Raw genomic sequence first — 19147 nt, forward strand, 5'->3', positions numbered from 1 at the left:
CTCGGGGTGTAAGGGTACAGCGTGGCGGAGCTGCGATTACCGCTCTCTTACAATCTCTTTGCGTGGTCTCCCGTCCATTAGCCAGGTCAGCAAGTCAAACTAGGCTGCATGATGTCTGTCTGTGTGTACGTGCGGCGCTCAAGAAAAACGATAAAAATCACCTGGCATGTTGTGTGTGTGTGTGAGTGCTCTGAGTTTAACCTCTGTGCTGTGACTTGGTGCTTGCAGGTAACCCTTCCAACAGCCAAAGCAAAAAAAGCATTAAGCAGCGGTTCCTCAAGCTGCTGTCGTGCTGCAGCACCCCGGCCCCGCCCTCTATAAGTGAAAGCAAGTGACCCTCCGCTGTCTCTCCATCTCCCATGTGACCTTTGATAACCAATACTCAGTAATCACAAATACATTGACTGAACAGGACTCCGTACCCTTGCTAGTGGGCACGTAGGTTTCGACTAGAGACACAAGCAATGGACACAGGCACAAGGGCACAAACACGGAAACAGACACACACACACTAGTGCATTAGTGCTTTATTTCGCCTAATGGTGCAGGCCTGTTGGCCCATTTCGTGATTCAACGTTATTGTTCCCTTTGGCAATGAACTGTCTTTTTTTGAGTGTGTGTGTGTGTGTGTGTGTGCGTGCGTGTGTGCGTGTGTGACAGAGAAGTAAGTGAGTGTTCCAGGGGAAAACTGATTGAGAGGGAGATAGAGAGGATACATAGATGTTCTGTGCTAGATGTATCTGGTTTTAGCCTGAGAGAGATGCAGGTTGATTTAAAGCAGTGGTTTGTTGATGACAGATTGCTTCTTGAACGAAAAAGGTTAAAAAAAAAGGATCTGTTAAAAAAACTGGAATGGAATGCACGTCTTTCTTTATGCTATCTCACTAATAATATCCTTCTGGCTTTTTAGTCATCATCAGCGATGGCAATTGCGTGATCAATTTTCCGTCTAATAAAATAATGCTATAGTATAATTTAAAAGTGATGAACGGGGACTAAAAATATAAAATAACGATAACATATCATCACAGAGGGATGCATCCCCTACAAACCTACTGAATACCTTGTGAGGAAATGTGAGAAATGTGAAGTATATTGATACACATCTCAAAGTCAGCTAAGAAACTCAAGTCAGCTAAGAAAAGTCTTAGAATTGAAGGGGTGTGGTCCCCCCCCCCCCGAGCTTTACCGTCGCCGTAATGACGGTAATTGGTCCCTGGCTTTGCCACGTGAGTGTACGGTAATTGGTCAACCCCCTGGCTATGAGGCCATGGGGGAAAATAGACTCCACACATTAAATGTGGTAAAGAACAGAAGGAAACCGAAATGATGTATAGATTGCAATGGATTCCATGGAACATCGTTTTCTGAAGCTAAATGTACTCCTCGACAACCCAGATAAAAAAGAAGAAAAAAAAAAAAGGAAAGTTAATTATAGATCGCTGTTGTATTTCACATTATTGGGTAATAATTCTGTTTATGCCGGTTGTCTGAATAATCCACTCCAATACAAAGGCTGTGTGGCTCGTTGTCTGACACGAGTCTCCGTCCCTCTCCCACAGACAGCATTGAAGATGACTTTGAGTTGTCCACCGTGTGCCACCGCCCGGAGAGCATGGACAAGCTGCAGGAGCAGACCAAGTTCACCAAGAAGGAGCTCCAGGTCCTCTACCGGGGCTTCAAGAACGTACGTGGCACCCTGGGGAGAACGGGCGGGCGGGCGGGTATGGGGGCAGCTTTTATCATCTCCAGTATTGATTATATAGTATAGATTGAAAGACAAAGGGCAATTAGTTCTGCTGTACTGTAGCAGAGACCATATTTCTGAATTGGACACAATGATACATTTAGTAATTTACTATCAAGTTATTTAGCTCTAGGATTCCTACAGATAGACTGAGGTCAGGGGGGATCAAATCCGGTAACTTTCGACTGGGCGTCAGAACACCCTAACCCCTCCCCCCCTGTCATGCAACATATAGAAAGACTACAAAGACTACACAACTAGATACTATGCTGCTTTAGATTGAAGGAGAGACCAAATTAGAGGGTTGGTAATGACACTGTGTGGTAGTGGATAGTGTGGATGTTCACTTCTATGTTTGTGTTCTGAACCCCAGGAGTGTCCCAGTGGGGTGGTGAATGAGGAGAACTTCAAGACCATCTATTCTCAGTTTTTCCCACAGGGAGGTGAGAAGTGCTGCAGTCCTATCGGCTTCAGATGTTATGGCTCATCACGACTTTTAGAAATGATTCATTAAGCATACGTTTCGTCTCATGAAACAACATGCTATTCATGTTTTGATTAAAGGAACACTGTGTTGCCTCCTCTAATGCTGTGCCTTATACTAACTTTCAACATGAGGAGTACACTATAAACACAATTTTTATGTGGCAATTATATTCCCCAGCAGCCCTCGGCTAACCCTTGAGACGGATAACAAGAAGATATTTTCAAATTGGTGCCTGACTTCACTTTGTTACTATATACTTTATACTTGGATAATAGGGCAGCACAGAGAAAACCCAGGCTGACCATTATTTTTCTTTATTACTTTCTATTCATGTCTTATATGTTGGTAGTTTAGAGCCAGAGAAAAAAACATGTGATATTCCAATGATCAGTGCAGATTTCAATTTCAAACATGACAGTGCATATCACATCCCATATAAACATCATATACAAATAAATTGAATATTAAGCGGTAAAGTTAGCGTTGTTGCTATATTCAGCTTAGCTCATGTTCTAATATTTGTTGGTGTTTGGCTTCTTCAAAAGACGCCGTTCATGTCTCAAGTTCTGCTGCTCTCTCTCCTCTGCCTTTCTAGATTCAAGTATGTACGCCCACTTCCTGTTTGAAGCCTTCGACACTGACAAGAATGGCTCTGTTAGTTTTGAGGTAACTGCTATTTTTGTTTTACTGTCTCAAAAAAAACAACACAATATATTTTTGTCTCCAGCAGGTTAATCACTTTCACTGTCCCAAGAATAATAGGACATGGAAGAATTATGCATTTTTTTTGTACCTGAACACTAAATATACTGCTTATTCATAATTTAATTTGAACCAGTGCCAGTTTATTATGAGAAGTCATTGTTGTATTTGCATGCATTTTCTCTATGGTTTTGGGTGGTTCTTAAATGTGTTATGTTTCAAATCAGATCTTTCTTGGAAAAGAGGTGCTTAATCTCAATGAGACTTACCTCTATGAATAAATGTAAAATAAATACAAATACTGTACTTCGGTGAACCTTCTTCCAAGGACTTTGTGTTCGGCCTGTCCATCATCCTGAGAGGGACCATCAACGATCGCCTGAACTGGGCCTTCAACCTGTATGACCTGAACAAGGATGGATGCATCACCAAAGAGGTAATGCACAGGGGACACACAGACACACGCCTCTTGCCCACTGTACACGTCCATCGACGGAAGAGAGTGGGTGTGTCCAACGCATGGGGTAAAACACGATCTGCGTATAACGTGCGTGTAACGCGATCTGATTGGGTGACGGATCCGTCGCTGCCTGAAAAGTTAAACTTTTCTCAACTTTTGGACGCAAGAGACGGAGCCGATTTGACGGACAGACCTACAATGCATTTCGGGAGCATCCCATGTAAAGTCAATGAGATCCGTCGACGGACGTGTACAGTGGGTAGGGGGTGTCACTCACTCACACACGCTTATACACACACATACACACACAACCACAGGCACACGCAAAAGGGTTACAATTAAGCTTCCAAGATGAATCAGCATTTATAGTGGGGTTCTTTTAGATAGAATGACACAATTTCCTTTGTTCCTTTTGCAGGAGATGCTGGACATCATGAAGTCCATCTACGACATGATGGGGAAGTGCACCTACCCCAATATGCAGGACGAGGCCCCCAGGGAACACGTGGAGAACTTCTTCCAGGTCATATGCTCTCTCAATTCTAGTGTGCTCCTGTAAGGTCCCTGCCTGCCTCACTCCTGATTATTCCCCAGAAGAATAGAATATAATAGAGCAAGCAGAGTCTACAATGCTTTTTTAAGAATAAAACATTTCACGCAGAAGAATGGCCTGGCCAACAATTACTTTTATTTGTATCCCCAAACTTTTTACCATATGCTGATGGCAATTGTTCGTGTTGGCTGATCAACCTTGTGGGTTGAGACATCTTGCTACATGCAGATTTGGGTCGCCAGAGTTTATTGACTTAAAAATAATTTTCAAAATGCATGTTTTTATTAAATACTGTATATAAATGGTGTTAGTTTTGGATACAAAGAAAGCATTGGGCTTTAAAAACTTGATTTCATTTGAATAAACCTCTGTGTCTGTTCTTTCATCTCTGTATTTTCAGAAAATGGATCGTAACAAGGATGGAGTGGTCACCATTGAGGAGTTCATCGAGTCATGTCAGAAGGTAAATGTCCATACATGGATGTATATGAGTTTTACCAGAGTTGATGGCCTGATTCCTGCTATTTTTCATTTTCTCTCTGCAGGATGAGAACATCATGCAGTCCATGCAGCTGTTTGACAACGTTATTTAAAGGAGCTGGAGCAACAGAGAATCCACCACACTGGGATTGAGGTGGCTATGTGGGGTATGGGTCTACAGTGTGTGTGTGTGTGTGTGTGTGTGTGTGTGTGTGTGTGTGTGTAGGTGCGTACGAGTGAGCGCGTGTGCCTGTGTATGTAGATTGTGATAAATCTCTATCCGTGTGCTGCTGGGTTGAGGGGCAACATGAGAGAAAAGAGAGAAAGAGGGTGATGAGAGAGAGAGTGTTTTGTCATCGTGAAGATTCCTATCAGACAATAGATCTCTTACTCATTTCTTGTTTATCCTGAAAACGTGTACGGACCTCACAGGAAGAGAGAGAGAAGATGACAAACAGCTCACACCCCGAAGACATTCCCATGTTTTATTCAAGGTTACGTTTGACAGAACTTAAAATGGCTGAGTTCCATCAGGATTGAAGGCACCGTGATTCCTGCTTCAAGTATGTCTTAAGAAAGTTTCGGGAACAAACTGTCATCTTGGTCCGTGTGGGTACAATCTATACTCAAAAGCTACAATTTGCCCCATCTTCTGCTGGTTCCTTGCAGTGAATCTAGCACCACCTGGTGGACTAAAAGGATCCCAAACAACCTCTAAGGGAACTATGGACCCCGACAGTGAGAGAGAGAGAACTGGTCAGCTTTTATCAAGGGTCAAATGGCAGATGAATGCACAAGTATTGTTTTCAATAAAGAACTAATTTCAATATCGCATGATGATGTCACCAATATCCAATTATGTATTTATAGTGGAACTCCAAAGTCTGCCTATATCTGTCAACCTTCCTTTTCATCTAAAGGTGCCTCACCCATAGTGTGTGTGTGTGTGTGTGTGTGTGTGTGTGTGTGTGTGTGTGTGTGTGTGTGTGTGTGTGTGTGTGTGTGTGTGTGTGTGTGTGTGTGTGTGTGTGTGTGTGTGTGTGAGGTTGGGGTATTAGACAGAGTCATCAGTTATCGTTCCCGTATAGGATAAATACTGCAGCTTCTAACCTGTATACTCATCTCCAGCCCTTCATATAGAGGACAAATAGTTTGTGTGGCCATATGTTTTGTGTGTGAATGTGCGTGCAATACAGACTGTGTGTACACATGTTTGTGTGTATGGCTGACAGCGGTTTGGGAGGGTACTGTTAAGAACTCCTGTGCCCCTCTTCCCACATTCTCCCTCTTTCTATCAACACCAAAGAGTCACAGTTCTACTGAGGATGCATAGAGAGCCATGGATAATGGGGAAATGGAGAGACTACCACAACTTATGAGGAGAGAAAGAGGGGGACATGCTAGCTATCGATAAAGCGGCTTTCAGAGATATTAAACTGTTCGATCTGCAACCCTTTGTGATGTAGAAGTTGCTGACCCAAATGTAAGGGTTTGGACAAATATAGCTTTATTTAAGTAATCCTTTATACCTATTTATTTTAGTTATTATTAACTGTCCGTATTTTATCTGAGCTACTGAAAGTGTACGTGCAATAGGTTCAACAGGATAGTGAGTCACTAACATGTTGTGAGGTACTTTTAAATGGCCAGACAAGCAATAATGTTCTCAGATATCATCTAATATTTTTCCACTCACTCTACCTTGTTTATCAGAGAAATAAAACAAAGGTGAAAAACATTGATGTCCTCACCACCTCATCCCGTCAGGTGAACTCAAATATGAATCTCAAATCAGGACCTAAAACAACATGACTATTTGTAATTTATTTTTATTTATTTCATTATATTTTTCTCTTGGAAATATTTTTTGGTCCCATGAAAAGGCAGCGTAGCTTGGATCCCTCCTTGCACTTGTCACTAAGTAACATCCATTCCTGACCTAGGGTTCGACCTGTCTATATACCCGCATGTACTGTGTCTAAGGGCAATGATAACCTACTAATCTGTTGTGCTGAGTGTGTCTAGTTACCTAGCCTCAACTGGTTGCATTGCATATTTGAGATGTGTATATTTTGTACAGAGACAATAAACCTACCATTGCTATGCAAAGATTGACGTGTGAATTGAAGTGATAATACCAACAATTATCATGGCCTGTCCTTTATTCAACACGGACAACACTGTCACACTTCTGGATGACACATAGAAAAGTAAAGGCAATGATTCATTTCATTTATGACATTGCTGTTTTTATCAAAAGCTTGAAGACAATAACTTAATACAAAGTATAACATAATTCCATAGGATTTCCTCACGCCACTTCCAGATATCCTTGCTGGAAATGGATTTATAAAGACAAACTACTAAGCAGTGCATAACCAGACCAAGGATACCCTCTAGTGTTCTGATTGGTCCAGTTAACTATAATATAGTATCAAAATACAAAATGTTTGAATAATTTAAGAAACACAATTTGATTATTGGATAATGTAACACAAACGTCGGATTCAAGTGTATGTTTAGGATGTGTTCATCCCTATATTACTAATCATATTCGAGGATGTTTGTTCTAAACAGATTTTTTGATGAAAACATTTTTTGGGTTGTGATTTGTATCTTTCAGTGAGGAAAATCGTCGAAAAGGCAACAGGTAAGAGAGAAAGCACCTGTCTTTTGCATCAGGCACCAACAAGATAACAACTCTAACACACACAGCGGTCTAACGCTGTATATAAATATGGTTAATAGTAGCATATTCTTGTTGCATAAAAGCTCTAACACCCAGTGAATCAAGACAACCCAAGTCACACAAGGTGACCAAAATATGTATTTTCCAAAACAATTTCTTCAGTTAGGAAACAGACCATATTGTACCTTGCGGTTGAACAATCAATTGTGATGCTATGGGGCGCCATAAAGAAAACTTCAATGCAAAAATCCATATCAAATTTCCGTCAGCCATTGCTCCTGCAATTTCCCTTGGTAAATAACGAGTCCATTCATCTTTGAAAGTTGTGATCACGGTGCACCGCCGGGACTCAGGTGGTGAGGCTGGAAGATTCTCAAGTGGTCCATTGAAGAGGCAGGCATTTCATTTGGCCACCTTGCGGAGCTCTGCCAAGACCCAGATGGCCAATGAGAGGAGGGCCACTGAGCCAGACTGGTGGGTCGCTGCCAGAGGCGTTGGAACGTACAGCAATAGTGTGCTGATACCGAGGGCCACCTAAAGAGACAACAGTGAGTCAATGGTTACTGGCGAGTGTCTATTTCACTCTAATACAGACCACTACATTTGAATTAGAAAATGAAAGGCACACTTCTCTTACCCTTATACCCTTTTCTTCTGACAAATGTACTTATTGTAAGTTGCTTTGGATAAAAGCTTCTGCTAAATGCCATAAATGTAAATGTAATACCTGGCTATAAGCCATCGCTGTGAGGAGACTTATTGCGATCCTTGCCCTCTTGGGCAATGCCACCCTCCTTGAATACATGTACAGGCCAGTGATGGCAGTCAAAGATGAGATGGCCTGGGAAGAAGAGCAGAAACAGAACAACCTTTAAGAAGCATTCGTAGGAATAAGGGTTACGCCCAGATCCTGATGTTACTTGATCAAAGATGTAAAGTAATTGGCTCGGCCCCCTACCAGGATTCTGTGGTCAAACTGTACAGTGGTGGGGTTCTCAAAGAGGTTCCTGAGCGTGGGGGAGAAGGCCAGCAGGTCGTCTGGGATCCATCGCTCCCCCATCTTGGGGAAGGAGTTGTACACCAGCCCGGCATCCAGCCCTGCCACAAACGCCCCTGCGACACGTGTTCAAACATATACATCAATTTTGCATCTAAATATCAGTATTTAGAAGATGCCTACACAGATCAATATCGATAGCGTATGGAAGGGGTTGCTTTGCACAACTGATGAAGAAAGAGGGATCAATTCCTTACCAGACAGAGCGGTGAGGAAGACCAGACCACCAGTGCCTTTGGCAAACCGCCTCAACTGTGTGAGACGGGCTGTGTCTGCCAGCTGAAGGGAAATCGATAGAAGACAATCAGGATGAGAGGATGGATTGGAAGAACCAAAATGCAGAAAATTCAGACACACCCATTACTGTTTCCTTTTAACTTGTTAATATTCAAGTCATATATTGTTTACACCAATTTCACATTCCGGTCTAGATTCTTTACCGGACCTTATTCATGACTCTCTTCTCAAGGTTATGGATCCCCACTTTACTGTCTGCCTGGAGGGTTTAGGATCAGGTATGCCTTGAAATGTAGTTTGTATATGGGCCTCTGAAGCCCTTTGAGACTTACTTAATAAAATAAGTGAATAAGTTTACATTTTAAATCGCATCAGTTTTGTTTGTCCCTTTAACAAAGCAGACACTGACTATTAAACAGCCAAGGTATCCCGCTGTCTGAGCCGTACCTTGTTAACGGGAAGTATCAGTTGGAGGCCGGTCCAGAGGCTGGCGCAGTACAGCAGCAGAGCTGAACCCAGGTGAGCCGACAGACGGTACTGGCTGACCCGCGGCACGTCATGGGACTCGGGCTTCTCCTCCAGGCCGCTCTTCACCATGTACCAGCCCAGGAGGCCCTGTGAACACACACACACACACACTCAGGTTAACATAAGGGTGTTTGATACCCAGCCGAAAAGGTTATGTGTTCAATCCCCAGCATCCACTTGAGCAGGAAGCCTGCCCTTTTACTATCGATCAATGACATCACTGTAAGTCGCTTTGGATAAAAGCGCCTGTTCGATGTCTAAATGAACATTTTAGGTAAGAATATATTGCAATACAACTCACCTCCCATTTCAAATTCAGTTTTTCAAATTAATTAAATACAATTATTAATGTAGAGCACCCCCTGATTGCACAAACTATACTAGAGAGGCTGTGGTCACTGTTTACCTGGAAGAAGACAAATCCACACAGGCCGACCACGCGTCCCTTCATAGAGCGGGTGAAGTAGCCTTTCTTCCAGAAGTAGACGGTGGGTAAGATGTAGGCCAGTCCGACCAGTCGACCCCACATGCGGTGGCCCCACTCCATGTAGAAGATGAACTTGAACTCCGGTAGGGTCATGTTATGGTTCATTCTGAAAATGCAATTCATAAAATACTAAATAATAAAATAAATCATGTCAAACGTATTTAGGAAAAAGGTGAAAGGTATGTCATCGTAAGCCTAAATGGCTATGGTTGGGTAAGAGGGACAATTACATTTTAAACTCGGGAAACTGCTGGTACTTTGCAAACTCCGCCTCCCATTCGACCTGTGTCTGAGGGGGCCTCATTTCTCTCACTAGATGCCAGTCCACCATGGACAGTCCTGATTCGGTCAACCTGTTAGATTACACAAAAACAACATGAAAACACTGCAACATTTATGAATGAATAAATTAAAAATACATACAAGCCAAGGCTATACATCTACAAATACGGACTCACTACATGTCATAAGTTAACTATTCACCTTGTGACACCCCCCAGGACAACAGCCCCGACCACCAGACCGCTGCATCCGAGCAGCCAGCGACCAACGATGCGATTGGAGGCTGCGTTGGGGACAGCGCATGCAGCCGGGGTCGTGGAAGCCCCTACCTCCGCTGTGATGGTGCTCTGCCCTCTCTTTACCAGCCATTGCCGCAAATGTGGACTCTTCTGTGATACAGATCAGGGAGGTGATTAGTTGGATGAATCAGGAAGTTAATTGGATACGACCAGGAAACCATTCAAGGACGTGACAACCACTCAGTGCAACTGCTTAGGTAACGTAGCTAAACAAGCTAGCATGTATCATCTTATACAGTTACTCAAAGTTAAAATGGCATGCATTTGTACTTAATTAATATGGAAAATGCATTCGCTTCTTGAAGGAGCACGGTAAACAAAGAACAACTTGAATCAATCGCTTGCGCGCTAACGATACAGTAGCAGCTGACCTTTGATACATAGTTGTAGCCTAGCTTCCTAAACGAGCTAATCGTACTGTAACGTTACTCACATTGTTAGATCGCAGGCCCTTTCCAACATTTCTACCACCACAAATCAACAGGGTCCGCAACGAAAGCATATTTGAATTGGTTCTGGTTCGTTCCCGCTAGGTAGATGTGCCAGGCAATGCTTAGGTAAAGCGTTACGACAGCATGTTTCCTAACGCAGGGAAACACGTCCACTTTGACACGTGACGTCACGGGCGTACTGGCGATCGAATACGTCATGAATTGAATAAGCGTTTTCATATTTCTTGAAGATATGCCGTTATGCCGTTTTTTTTTATTGGTTGAATTTGATCTTTTCAGTGTGAACTGCTCTTAGTTTCTTTAAGGTGTTTTAAAATATGGATTAAAGACAAGTCTAGGCGACCTAGAGTAGATTACTGGGGGGGGGGCTACCTTTTAATCGAAACAATTTGTTATAGACCAAAGCATTGTATTAAATCTTTATTTAATCTTAAAACTATTCATATTAAATACATTTTGGCAATGGTTATTATGGTTTTCATCTTTCTACATATTTACAGTTAATGTCCATATTAACATTCTTCATATTTATGCATACAGTCTGTATAAAGCATTTTTAATTGTGATGTCCTTGCCTCCCCACACAAATCAGACAGAAGGATGGCGGAAGGCTTCTTGATGGAGGTGTGTGTGGATTCTGTTGAGTCTGCGGTCAACGCTGAACGTGGAGGTTGGTGGAACACACTGTATTTTCTCTGGTGTAAAAGTAATGACACATAATTATGAATGGACAGGGTCAGCTGTGAACATGCTTTGCATGAAACAACATTTAATTCAGACATCTTATAACATTATACTACTGATAGTACAATGAGTACTGCACCAATTGTTGTCATGCGATGAGATCAATGCTGGTATAACCGTTTATCTTTCCTAATAGGTGCGGGTCGGCTGGAACTGTGCTCCAGCCTTCTGGAGGGGGGGCTGACTCCCAGTGTAGGTGAGACACAGATACTTAAACTTACTATGGATGGAAAACAGGTACCTTTTAGTAGTACCATGTTCCCATATTTTCTGTCTATGTTTAACAAGTGTAAAACATTATTTTATGTCATCCAATCCTTCCTATTGCTGTGGTCTGGTTCAGGACTCCTGCAGGTGGTGAAGCAGAATGTCAAAGTGCCGATCTACGTCATGATTCGCCCGCGAGGAGGGGACTTCCTGTACTCGGAGCAGGAGGTGGAGGTGATGAGGAGGGACATCCAACTGATGAAGAGCCACGGGGCGGATGGACTGGTGCTGGGGGTCCTGACGGAGGACGGACGGGTGGATGCAGAGCTCTGCATGGAGTTACTGGGTACATAGTTATTAGTCCTTGTCCATTTTAGCTCCCCTTTTGTAGCTGCGGCTCATGACATCATTGGCCTGGGCTGAAATTATTCTCAGAAAGCATTCGTTTAGCAGTTTAGATAACACACATTTAGATTACACAAAATAGTACACTGTTTTGCACACATTTATTACTGTTAGTCACTTGTATCCAAAGCCATCTACATAATATTCAGATCTCACATCTTGCTCAACGACGCATGCAGAGATTGGCTGTGGACATTGGCACTTGAACCCAGGACCTTTGTGTGGGAACACCCTAGACACTACACTACGCTACACCACTATGTACTCGTCTTGAGCTTCAGCCTTGAAATGTTCTGAGCCAAAGAAACGTTGTTTACTATTCTGGATGTGGGTTATAGCCGATAAAGAATTTGAGTAAGGAGAATGTTATTGATATTACTGGCAATAGTCATTCTATTTACTGTTTCGTGACACAGTGAATAGTAGGCATGGGCCATTCGCGAACGACTCGGTCGGAACGAACGAATCCTGAAGGTGAACGACGAGAACTGATTCCCAAAACAAGAGAACTGATTTTTTTTTTTTACATAAAACACAAATATGGTCACGTAAATAAAAGATACAAACGAACAGAACTTTGTTTCCCCTCAACTTTATATTGATTGAGTCTAAAACATTCTCATCGTGGTTGAGGCCGCTTGCGCTATTCTTTTTAAAACCACACACGTGTAGTGCTCGAGCGGAGTCGTAGGCTAATGCTACAGAAATTTGCTGTTTTTGCTGTTTGCTGTTTTAAAAGGATCCATTTGCGGGTGTACCTCATATTTAAAAGCAAAGTGGTGAGGCCAGACACCTGAGATTCCCTGCCAAATGACGTAACAGACCATATGACTTAATGACGAACGAACGGAACGAACGAATAGTGATAGTGAAGGGAACTGAAAGAACTGATTCCCGGAAAATAATCGTTTTGCCCATGCCTAGTGAATAGAACTCTTATCCAGCTGGCACAACATTTATAGATAACATTTTTAGAAGGCCCTTGCTCAGGTAGTAATATGTCATGGGGAGAGAAGCTGAGTCGCAAGTGTCACCAATACTGACCTGAAGAATTCTTTTCTTCTTTAGTCTTTATAAAGCATTCAATATGTAACTGAACTTTTAGTGTTTGTTACGTCACTTGCTAAGGAAAGGGGAGGCAACATAAAACCGCAGCCGTAACAATGTTGAAGTGTTTCATGTTTTACTGAAATGACCTAACATATTTGTCTATTTTTAAATCCACAGCTCTTTCTCGTCCTCTTCCCGTCACCTTCCACAGAGGTAATTTCCATCTCCAAATAAAGGCTGTTTGTCTAATAAGGTGTAAAGTGCAAATGGGGAAGTACTGTTCTCTTGCATATTCCTTATTGTTATCCTCTCTCCACCACTTTTTTGGTTGCTATCACGCAGAAACATAAACATAGAAAGACAAAAATATATATCCTATGATAGGTGCTATAATGGAAAAGTGTGCCAGAGCTTTTCTAAGCAATGACATGATACATGTAGTTTTTAAGAAAATTAAAGTTATGTAATTTCATCAAAATATCACAATTTATTTATAGGCTATTAAATATTACACATTTATATATTTTTTAAATATAAAAAAATAGAACTGGTTTTAGCCTAATAGCAATCATCTTGAACATAAATGTACATACATTCAGTCTTGTATAAAGTACTTGAAAGCGATACTTGAGTAAAAATACAAGTATCTTACCAGAAAATGACTTTAGTAGAAGTTAAAGTCACCTTTTAAAATATTACTTGAGTAAAAGTCTTAAAGTACCTGACATTTAGTGTACTTAAGTATCAAAAGTAATTATATAAAAAATGTACTTAAGTATTAAAAGTAAGAGTAAAAGTAAAGGTATTTAAAAAAAAAAGTGAGTTAGAGGGTTATATATGGTTTAAAATATTTCTTGCAAATACGGCCACGTTATCTTCGTCACCACCACGGAGTTCACCAAGTTCGCCACTGTAGTCGAGATGCTCGTCATCTGCTACCGGAGTGGTAACGTTAGCAGCAGAGCCTGCAGCAGGTGCTTCCATGGTGGCATCAATAATGTGACATGCCCGGACAAGCAGGACTTCTTCTTCGTGCTTGGCGGTTGACATGACAACAAACGGACATTACGTCACCAACTCAAACTTCTTCTGATTTTAATTTGTAGTAACGAGTAACGAAGATGGTTAGGAGAAATGTATTGGAGTAAAAGTACACATTTTATTTAGGAAATGTAGTGGAGTAAAAGTGAAAGTTGTCAGAAATATAAATAACGAAGTAAAGTACAGATATGTGAAAATTGTACTTAAGTACAGTAAAGTAGTAAAGTATTTGTACTTTGTTACATTACAACACTGCATACATTGATTAATCTAAATTGATTCAACAAACCAACATCACTATAATTAAAAGCACAACAAGTAGCTGTTATTTGGAGCAGTCGTTGTTGTTGTGTTCTTGTTGTATAGTACACAGTAACACCAATGTTATTAGCCCTTGATCACAGTTACTTTCTCAAAGGTCTTCACGGCCACATTTTATGACACTAAGTCTGTAAGCCCCTAAAAAAAGAACAAGGAAAGACCCTAATTATCGGGAATTTGAGAAGGAACGCAGAAAGAGGGATTCCTCCTCCTAGGGAAGGTTAAGAGTGCAATGGGTGCCACGATGTCCATGAGAGGTGCTGGTGAATAGGCTGGTAGCTGTCAGGTGGGGTGGTCAGGCGTCCAGTCATGATCACTGTAACTAAACCAAAGAGAGCATTATGGTGAGATGGGGAAGGGTGGACAATTACACTACTTACACATTCAAACTTTCTCACATTTATTCAGCTATGCAATATTTTTTAAACCTCTTATACATTACACTTATATTCACATTGTTGTTACACTTTATTCAAACTGAATCACTTATTTGACATTTTTTAAATGTTCTTTATCTTTACATTGTTGACTCAGTTTAGACTTTAAACTTTTGAACCCTGTTTAAATCTTTTCACTCGATTTAAAGCTATTCAACAATTATTTACATCTTAAACTGTGCAGCTTTATTAAACATATTTTTAAACCTCTCTTTACACTACAGCATATGAAGTTCATCACAATCTAGACACCCCACACCACCAACCACCAAAAAGTAGACATTACAGAGAACGACTTCAATCTATAAAAACTCACAGGCTAGGCAAGCACTCATAATAACGGCATCGGTTGATGAATCCCCATGTGTTGAAAAGGTGTCTCTCTCCCTGCAGCATTTGACATGGTCCAGGAGCCCGAGGCAGCCCTGGAGACGCTGATGTCTCTGGGGTTTCACCGGCTGCTGACGAGCGGCTGCGATTGCTCCGCGTTGGAGGGACTGCCTGTCATCAAGCGTCTGGTTAAACAGGTATGAAGGACGGGGACATGGGGTGCTTTCAAGCATCACTAGAGGAGCGTGACGTTTACATTGCCATGGGTGAGGGGTCTCAGGATGTATGCTCTCGTCAGATACACTCTGTACTCTGTACACTCTGTTCTGTACATGTTTTCATAATTGTAATCTTTTCACTTTAACAGGCTAAAGGCAGAATTGCCATTATGCCAGGTGAGTACGAGCCAGTTGGTTTTCTTTCACCTTATCTAACAAGAGTTACATTTCTGTGTGTAAATTAGGTACTTGTGACTATGGGGAACTATATGGACTATATGGGGCTTTCGTCATATGACAGTTGATTGATGGATGGGTACTTGGTCCCAGTTTGGGGAAAGCTCTTACATCACCACACATCAGCAGAAAAGAGAACATATTAACAAATATGAATATATTTAAGCCCTGTGGCTTAATATGTTTTTGCGAGGTTTCAGATTGCAGGGGTCTGATGTTATTACAGGGAGTCCTCCATGCATCCTCCACACAGTTAGGAAATTACTAACTGAGGGATCATGAAGGTGCTGCCAAGTGCATCCAAAAGACTGCAAAAGAACCAACGAGTCAGGTTGACGCGTTGGTTATATTGAGGGCCTCCTCAGCAGCCATTCATCAGTGACAGCAGTTAGACTATTTCCAAGTTAGTTTTTGTCCAACATTTTTGTCAATGACAGGCCGGCTCATGGTATGACATCATCAACATAGATTGACCAAGCCACTTGTTGGACTATAATACACAATTTTGGGCCATAGGGAAAAGATTGGCACTTTGGCACAATCTACATGTGACATTTTTTAACATTTGTTTGGTTTTGAACTCAGGTGGTGGCATCACAGAGAGGAACCTCCAAAGAATTCTGGAAGGATCCAGGGCTCAGGAATTTCACTGCTCGGCTCGATCGGGTCGGGATTCCGCCATGAAGTTTAGGTGGGTTTCAACTTGGATTATTAATATGGGCCACGGAAAAAGAGTAACCAGCTAGTACAAGGAACCAACTAATTTATTGGTGCTATTTTTGTGAGCGGGGAGCAGACCCTCGGAAGAGGGTGTGTGACACTAGGCCTGGGCGATATGGCTGAAAGACATATCACGATATAACTTGATCATATTGATCAATATTGATAACTATTGATAATTTGAATGACCTAAAAAGACTTGGAATTACCATGCTGGATTTAAACACTTCTGTTTAACACTTTATGACCTTCCACTGTTCTTCATTGATAAATACTCCAATGTCGATACAACAATGAAAAACACTCAAATATTGTAAATAAGTATGGAACCGTGTTTGTGTAACAAACCCAGCTGCTAGATTCGGTGGTCCAGTCTCGTATCGATATATAGTGAACATGTTTTATATTGATATTGATCAAAAGTCTATCACAATACGATAATTTATTGTTTTATTGCCCAGGCCTATGTGACACACCCAGCTTAACGGACCTGTGTCAAACCCCAGGGTACACAGGCTACCACAGATCCTTGCACAAGACGCCTTAACCCACTGACCTGCTCCTTTATGACTTGCATCTTTACATAACAGATTCTGTGATCTCTCACACAGGAATAGCTCAGTGACGATGGGAGCCTCTTTCTCAGCCCCTGAGTATGGCCTGAAGGTGGCAGATGCGAGCAAGGTTCGCACCCTCAATGCAATCGCCAGAAACGCCATGTGACAACGGTGTGTGGAGGGCATCAGATGATGTCACCATGGGATGGATTCGCCTCAAGTTGCTATAACAACCATACTTTGTGTGCTTTGGAATGCAACGTTCTAATGAGGTTTGTCAAGGTTGTGGAGAATTTAATAAATTGAATACATTTTTCATTGATTCATTTGATTGAAAGTCCTTTCTTTTCTATTGGAGTTTGGCCTCGTCCACAGTTAATTAAGTAGTTATTAAGTCTTTCTCTTTCTTTACACACTCATGTAACTATCTTTACATTGACATATACATATATTGATACTTTATAATATTTTTTAAATATGTACAATTACTTGGGCCTTAGAATATTTGCCTATGTCATGCTGCCATCCGTGGTGTCTCACACACACACACACACACACACACACACACACACACACACACACACACACACACACACACACACACACACACTCAAAATTGCAAACTCATCCATGTTTGTCTGATGTTGCTATCAACAGGGATGTAATGATTAACCAAGTTGTGTGTGAATGGTCAGGGTCATCTTGCCAATGAGTACAGCACCATACATGACATCTTTACACATGTTTACTATCAGCAATACAGAAAAGAACCAATGAGTGAAGCGCCTTGCATAACATTTCCTTAGTTGCCTCCCAGCTGGTACATAACCAAAAGAGTCATGCAACAACGATTGAAGCTCAACTTTATTAGGCTATGACTAATTCTTATCGTGCTATCTTGCTAAATGCTATAGTTATTGCTTTCCTTAGCTCTGACCTGGGACACGAGAGGCATTGGACTGTAGACTCTGTTTACACACATTCTCTGATTGGAAGCCATGTTTATTGTTTGGCAGTACATACTTCATTATCCTTAACACACACACACACAACTGCATGAATATTGTTAATTGGGCTAATTGGTTAATTGGGCTAATCTGATGGCATTTTACCTCTTACCAGTGTTATTTAATGGTTTATAGCAGGCGCTCCCCACAAGCAGAGATCTCTAATCATATGAAGGCAAATTTAATATTTCCTGTTTGTTTGTTGTAAGGAGCGACAGGACACTCCCAGTGATAATCACCCCCTACAATGGGAGAAAACAGAGGAAGAGCAAACAATCTGTTGTGCTCTGGTCAAGATGTGTTTTGGGGAACCAGCTCTTTGAGGTTTTCGTGTTCCGAATGGGAAACGGATGCAGAGAGAGAAACAGATGGAGAGAGAGAGAGAGAGAGAGAGAGAGAGAGAGAGAGAGAGAGAGAGAGAGAGAGAGAGAGAGAGAGAGAGAGAGAGAGATTGAACGGTAGACCTGCTTCGCTCTCATATTGTAAACCAAATGTCCTTGGCTAGCAGCAGGGACCCTCTTAACTGCGTCCAACCTACCTCAGACCCATTGTTCTCTAGCAAGCATCAAAGCAACATATTTGTTGGTTGAGCCTTAACCTTAACTGTATTCACGGCTGTTCTGGATGCAGTGGGTTCATGTAAGAAAATAAAAGCTCACAATGATCTACTACATGTTTTATAGAAGCATCGACAAATATACAGATGCACATGCAGTGATACTTGTGGAATGCCAAGCACACGCACATGTATAGCTGGAGAATTAAAGGGATGCTACGTCAAAGACGTAAAGTCTGTGAACCCCACGCCCACCCATCCCCGACAACCCTTCTACGGAGCGCTTCCATAAACACATGGGCAGGAAGGGGGAGGAGGGGTCTGGTTGTGCAAGTCCCGCTAGTCTTTTCATCTACCCCTCTGCACGTTCAAACTCGCACTTCTGCCTAATGTTTTTTTTTCCCTTGGCTCTTGCCTGGGACACGAGAGCTCTACGACCCAGCTCTCCAGTTAGGACAAACCATGGTGCAAGGGAGGAGCCTTGTTCATCGTGTCACTCATCTAGGCAGTATACATTTATGTAGGCAGTCTACAGTTATGTAGTGTGGCAGCGTTCTAGAATAGGCTACTTAGCAGTGATTGCTTTTGTTTACAGCGCAGTGACTTTACTAATTGTTTGTAAATCAGAATACATCCTGGAGGACGGTCTTAAAAGGACGCATTGCTTAAGTCTCGGGCTAAACATTAACCAGTCCTCTCCTTTACCACTGGGTGTACTGTGCTAGTCTTGTCCTGTATGTGTGAATGAAGAGGTGGAACTGTCTGCTCTGTTTTTAGACGTTTCATAACTCAAAGTCCTTCGCGGTCACACACTCACACATACTGCCGTCTCTGGAGCCGTGGAAATAATCGCGGGC

General features: G+C 41.9%; 3 protein-coding genes across 3 annotated transcripts in view; 2 read left to right on the plus strand and 1 right to left on the minus strand.

Annotated features, from left to right (window-relative positions):
- The window catches only part of LOC311350432 (A-type potassium channel modulatory protein KCNIP2-like), a gene marked incomplete at both ends in the record, with an annotated part of 86128 nt that extends 81586 nt beyond the window's left edge, over positions 1 to 4542 (plus strand). The window contains 8 exons of the mRNA XM_084470451.1: positions 229 to 331; positions 1567 to 1687; positions 2121 to 2190; positions 2830 to 2900; positions 3265 to 3372; positions 3815 to 3919; positions 4350 to 4412; positions 4495 to 4542. Of these exons, the coding sequence (XP_084326577.1) occupies positions 229 to 331; positions 1567 to 1687; positions 2121 to 2190; positions 2830 to 2900; positions 3265 to 3372; positions 3815 to 3919; positions 4350 to 4412; positions 4495 to 4542 (689 nt within the window). The remainder of the gene's footprint in view (positions 1 to 228; positions 332 to 1566; positions 1688 to 2120; positions 2191 to 2829; positions 2901 to 3264; positions 3373 to 3814; positions 3920 to 4349; positions 4413 to 4494) is intronic.
- A 2046-nt stretch (positions 4543 to 6588) lies between these two features.
- Positions 6589 to 10606, minus strand: cox15 (cytochrome c oxidase assembly factor COX15). The gene is made up of 9 exons (XM_084470671.1): positions 10442 to 10606; positions 9911 to 10098; positions 9658 to 9780; positions 9347 to 9533; positions 8860 to 9027; positions 8373 to 8454; positions 8077 to 8231; positions 7846 to 7959; positions 6589 to 7652 (listed from the first exon to the last, which is right to left on the minus strand). Exons 1-9 carry the CDS (start codon positions 10508 to 10510, stop codon positions 7521 to 7523), a joined length of 1218 nt encoding a protein of 405 aa, XP_084326797.1. The 5' UTR covers positions 10511 to 10606; the 3' UTR covers positions 6589 to 7520.
- On the plus strand, positions 10070 to 17043 carry cutc (cutC copper transporter homolog (E. coli)). Its single transcript, XM_084470672.1, has 9 exons — positions 10070 to 10205; positions 11053 to 11130; positions 11341 to 11400; positions 11548 to 11757; positions 13044 to 13079; positions 15059 to 15192; positions 15363 to 15390; positions 16036 to 16141; positions 16782 to 17043. Exons 2-9 carry the CDS (start codon positions 11061 to 11063, stop codon positions 16891 to 16893), a joined length of 756 nt encoding a protein of 251 aa, XP_084326798.1. The 5' UTR covers positions 10070 to 10205; positions 11053 to 11060; the 3' UTR covers positions 16894 to 17043.
- The last annotated feature ends 2104 nt before the right edge of the window (positions 17044 to 19147 follow it).

This window comes from Micromesistius poutassou, assembly GCF_964030765.1.
Source record: "Micromesistius poutassou genome assembly, chromosome: 7".
NCBI lineage: Eukaryota > Metazoa > Chordata > Actinopteri > Gadiformes > Gadidae > Micromesistius > Micromesistius poutassou.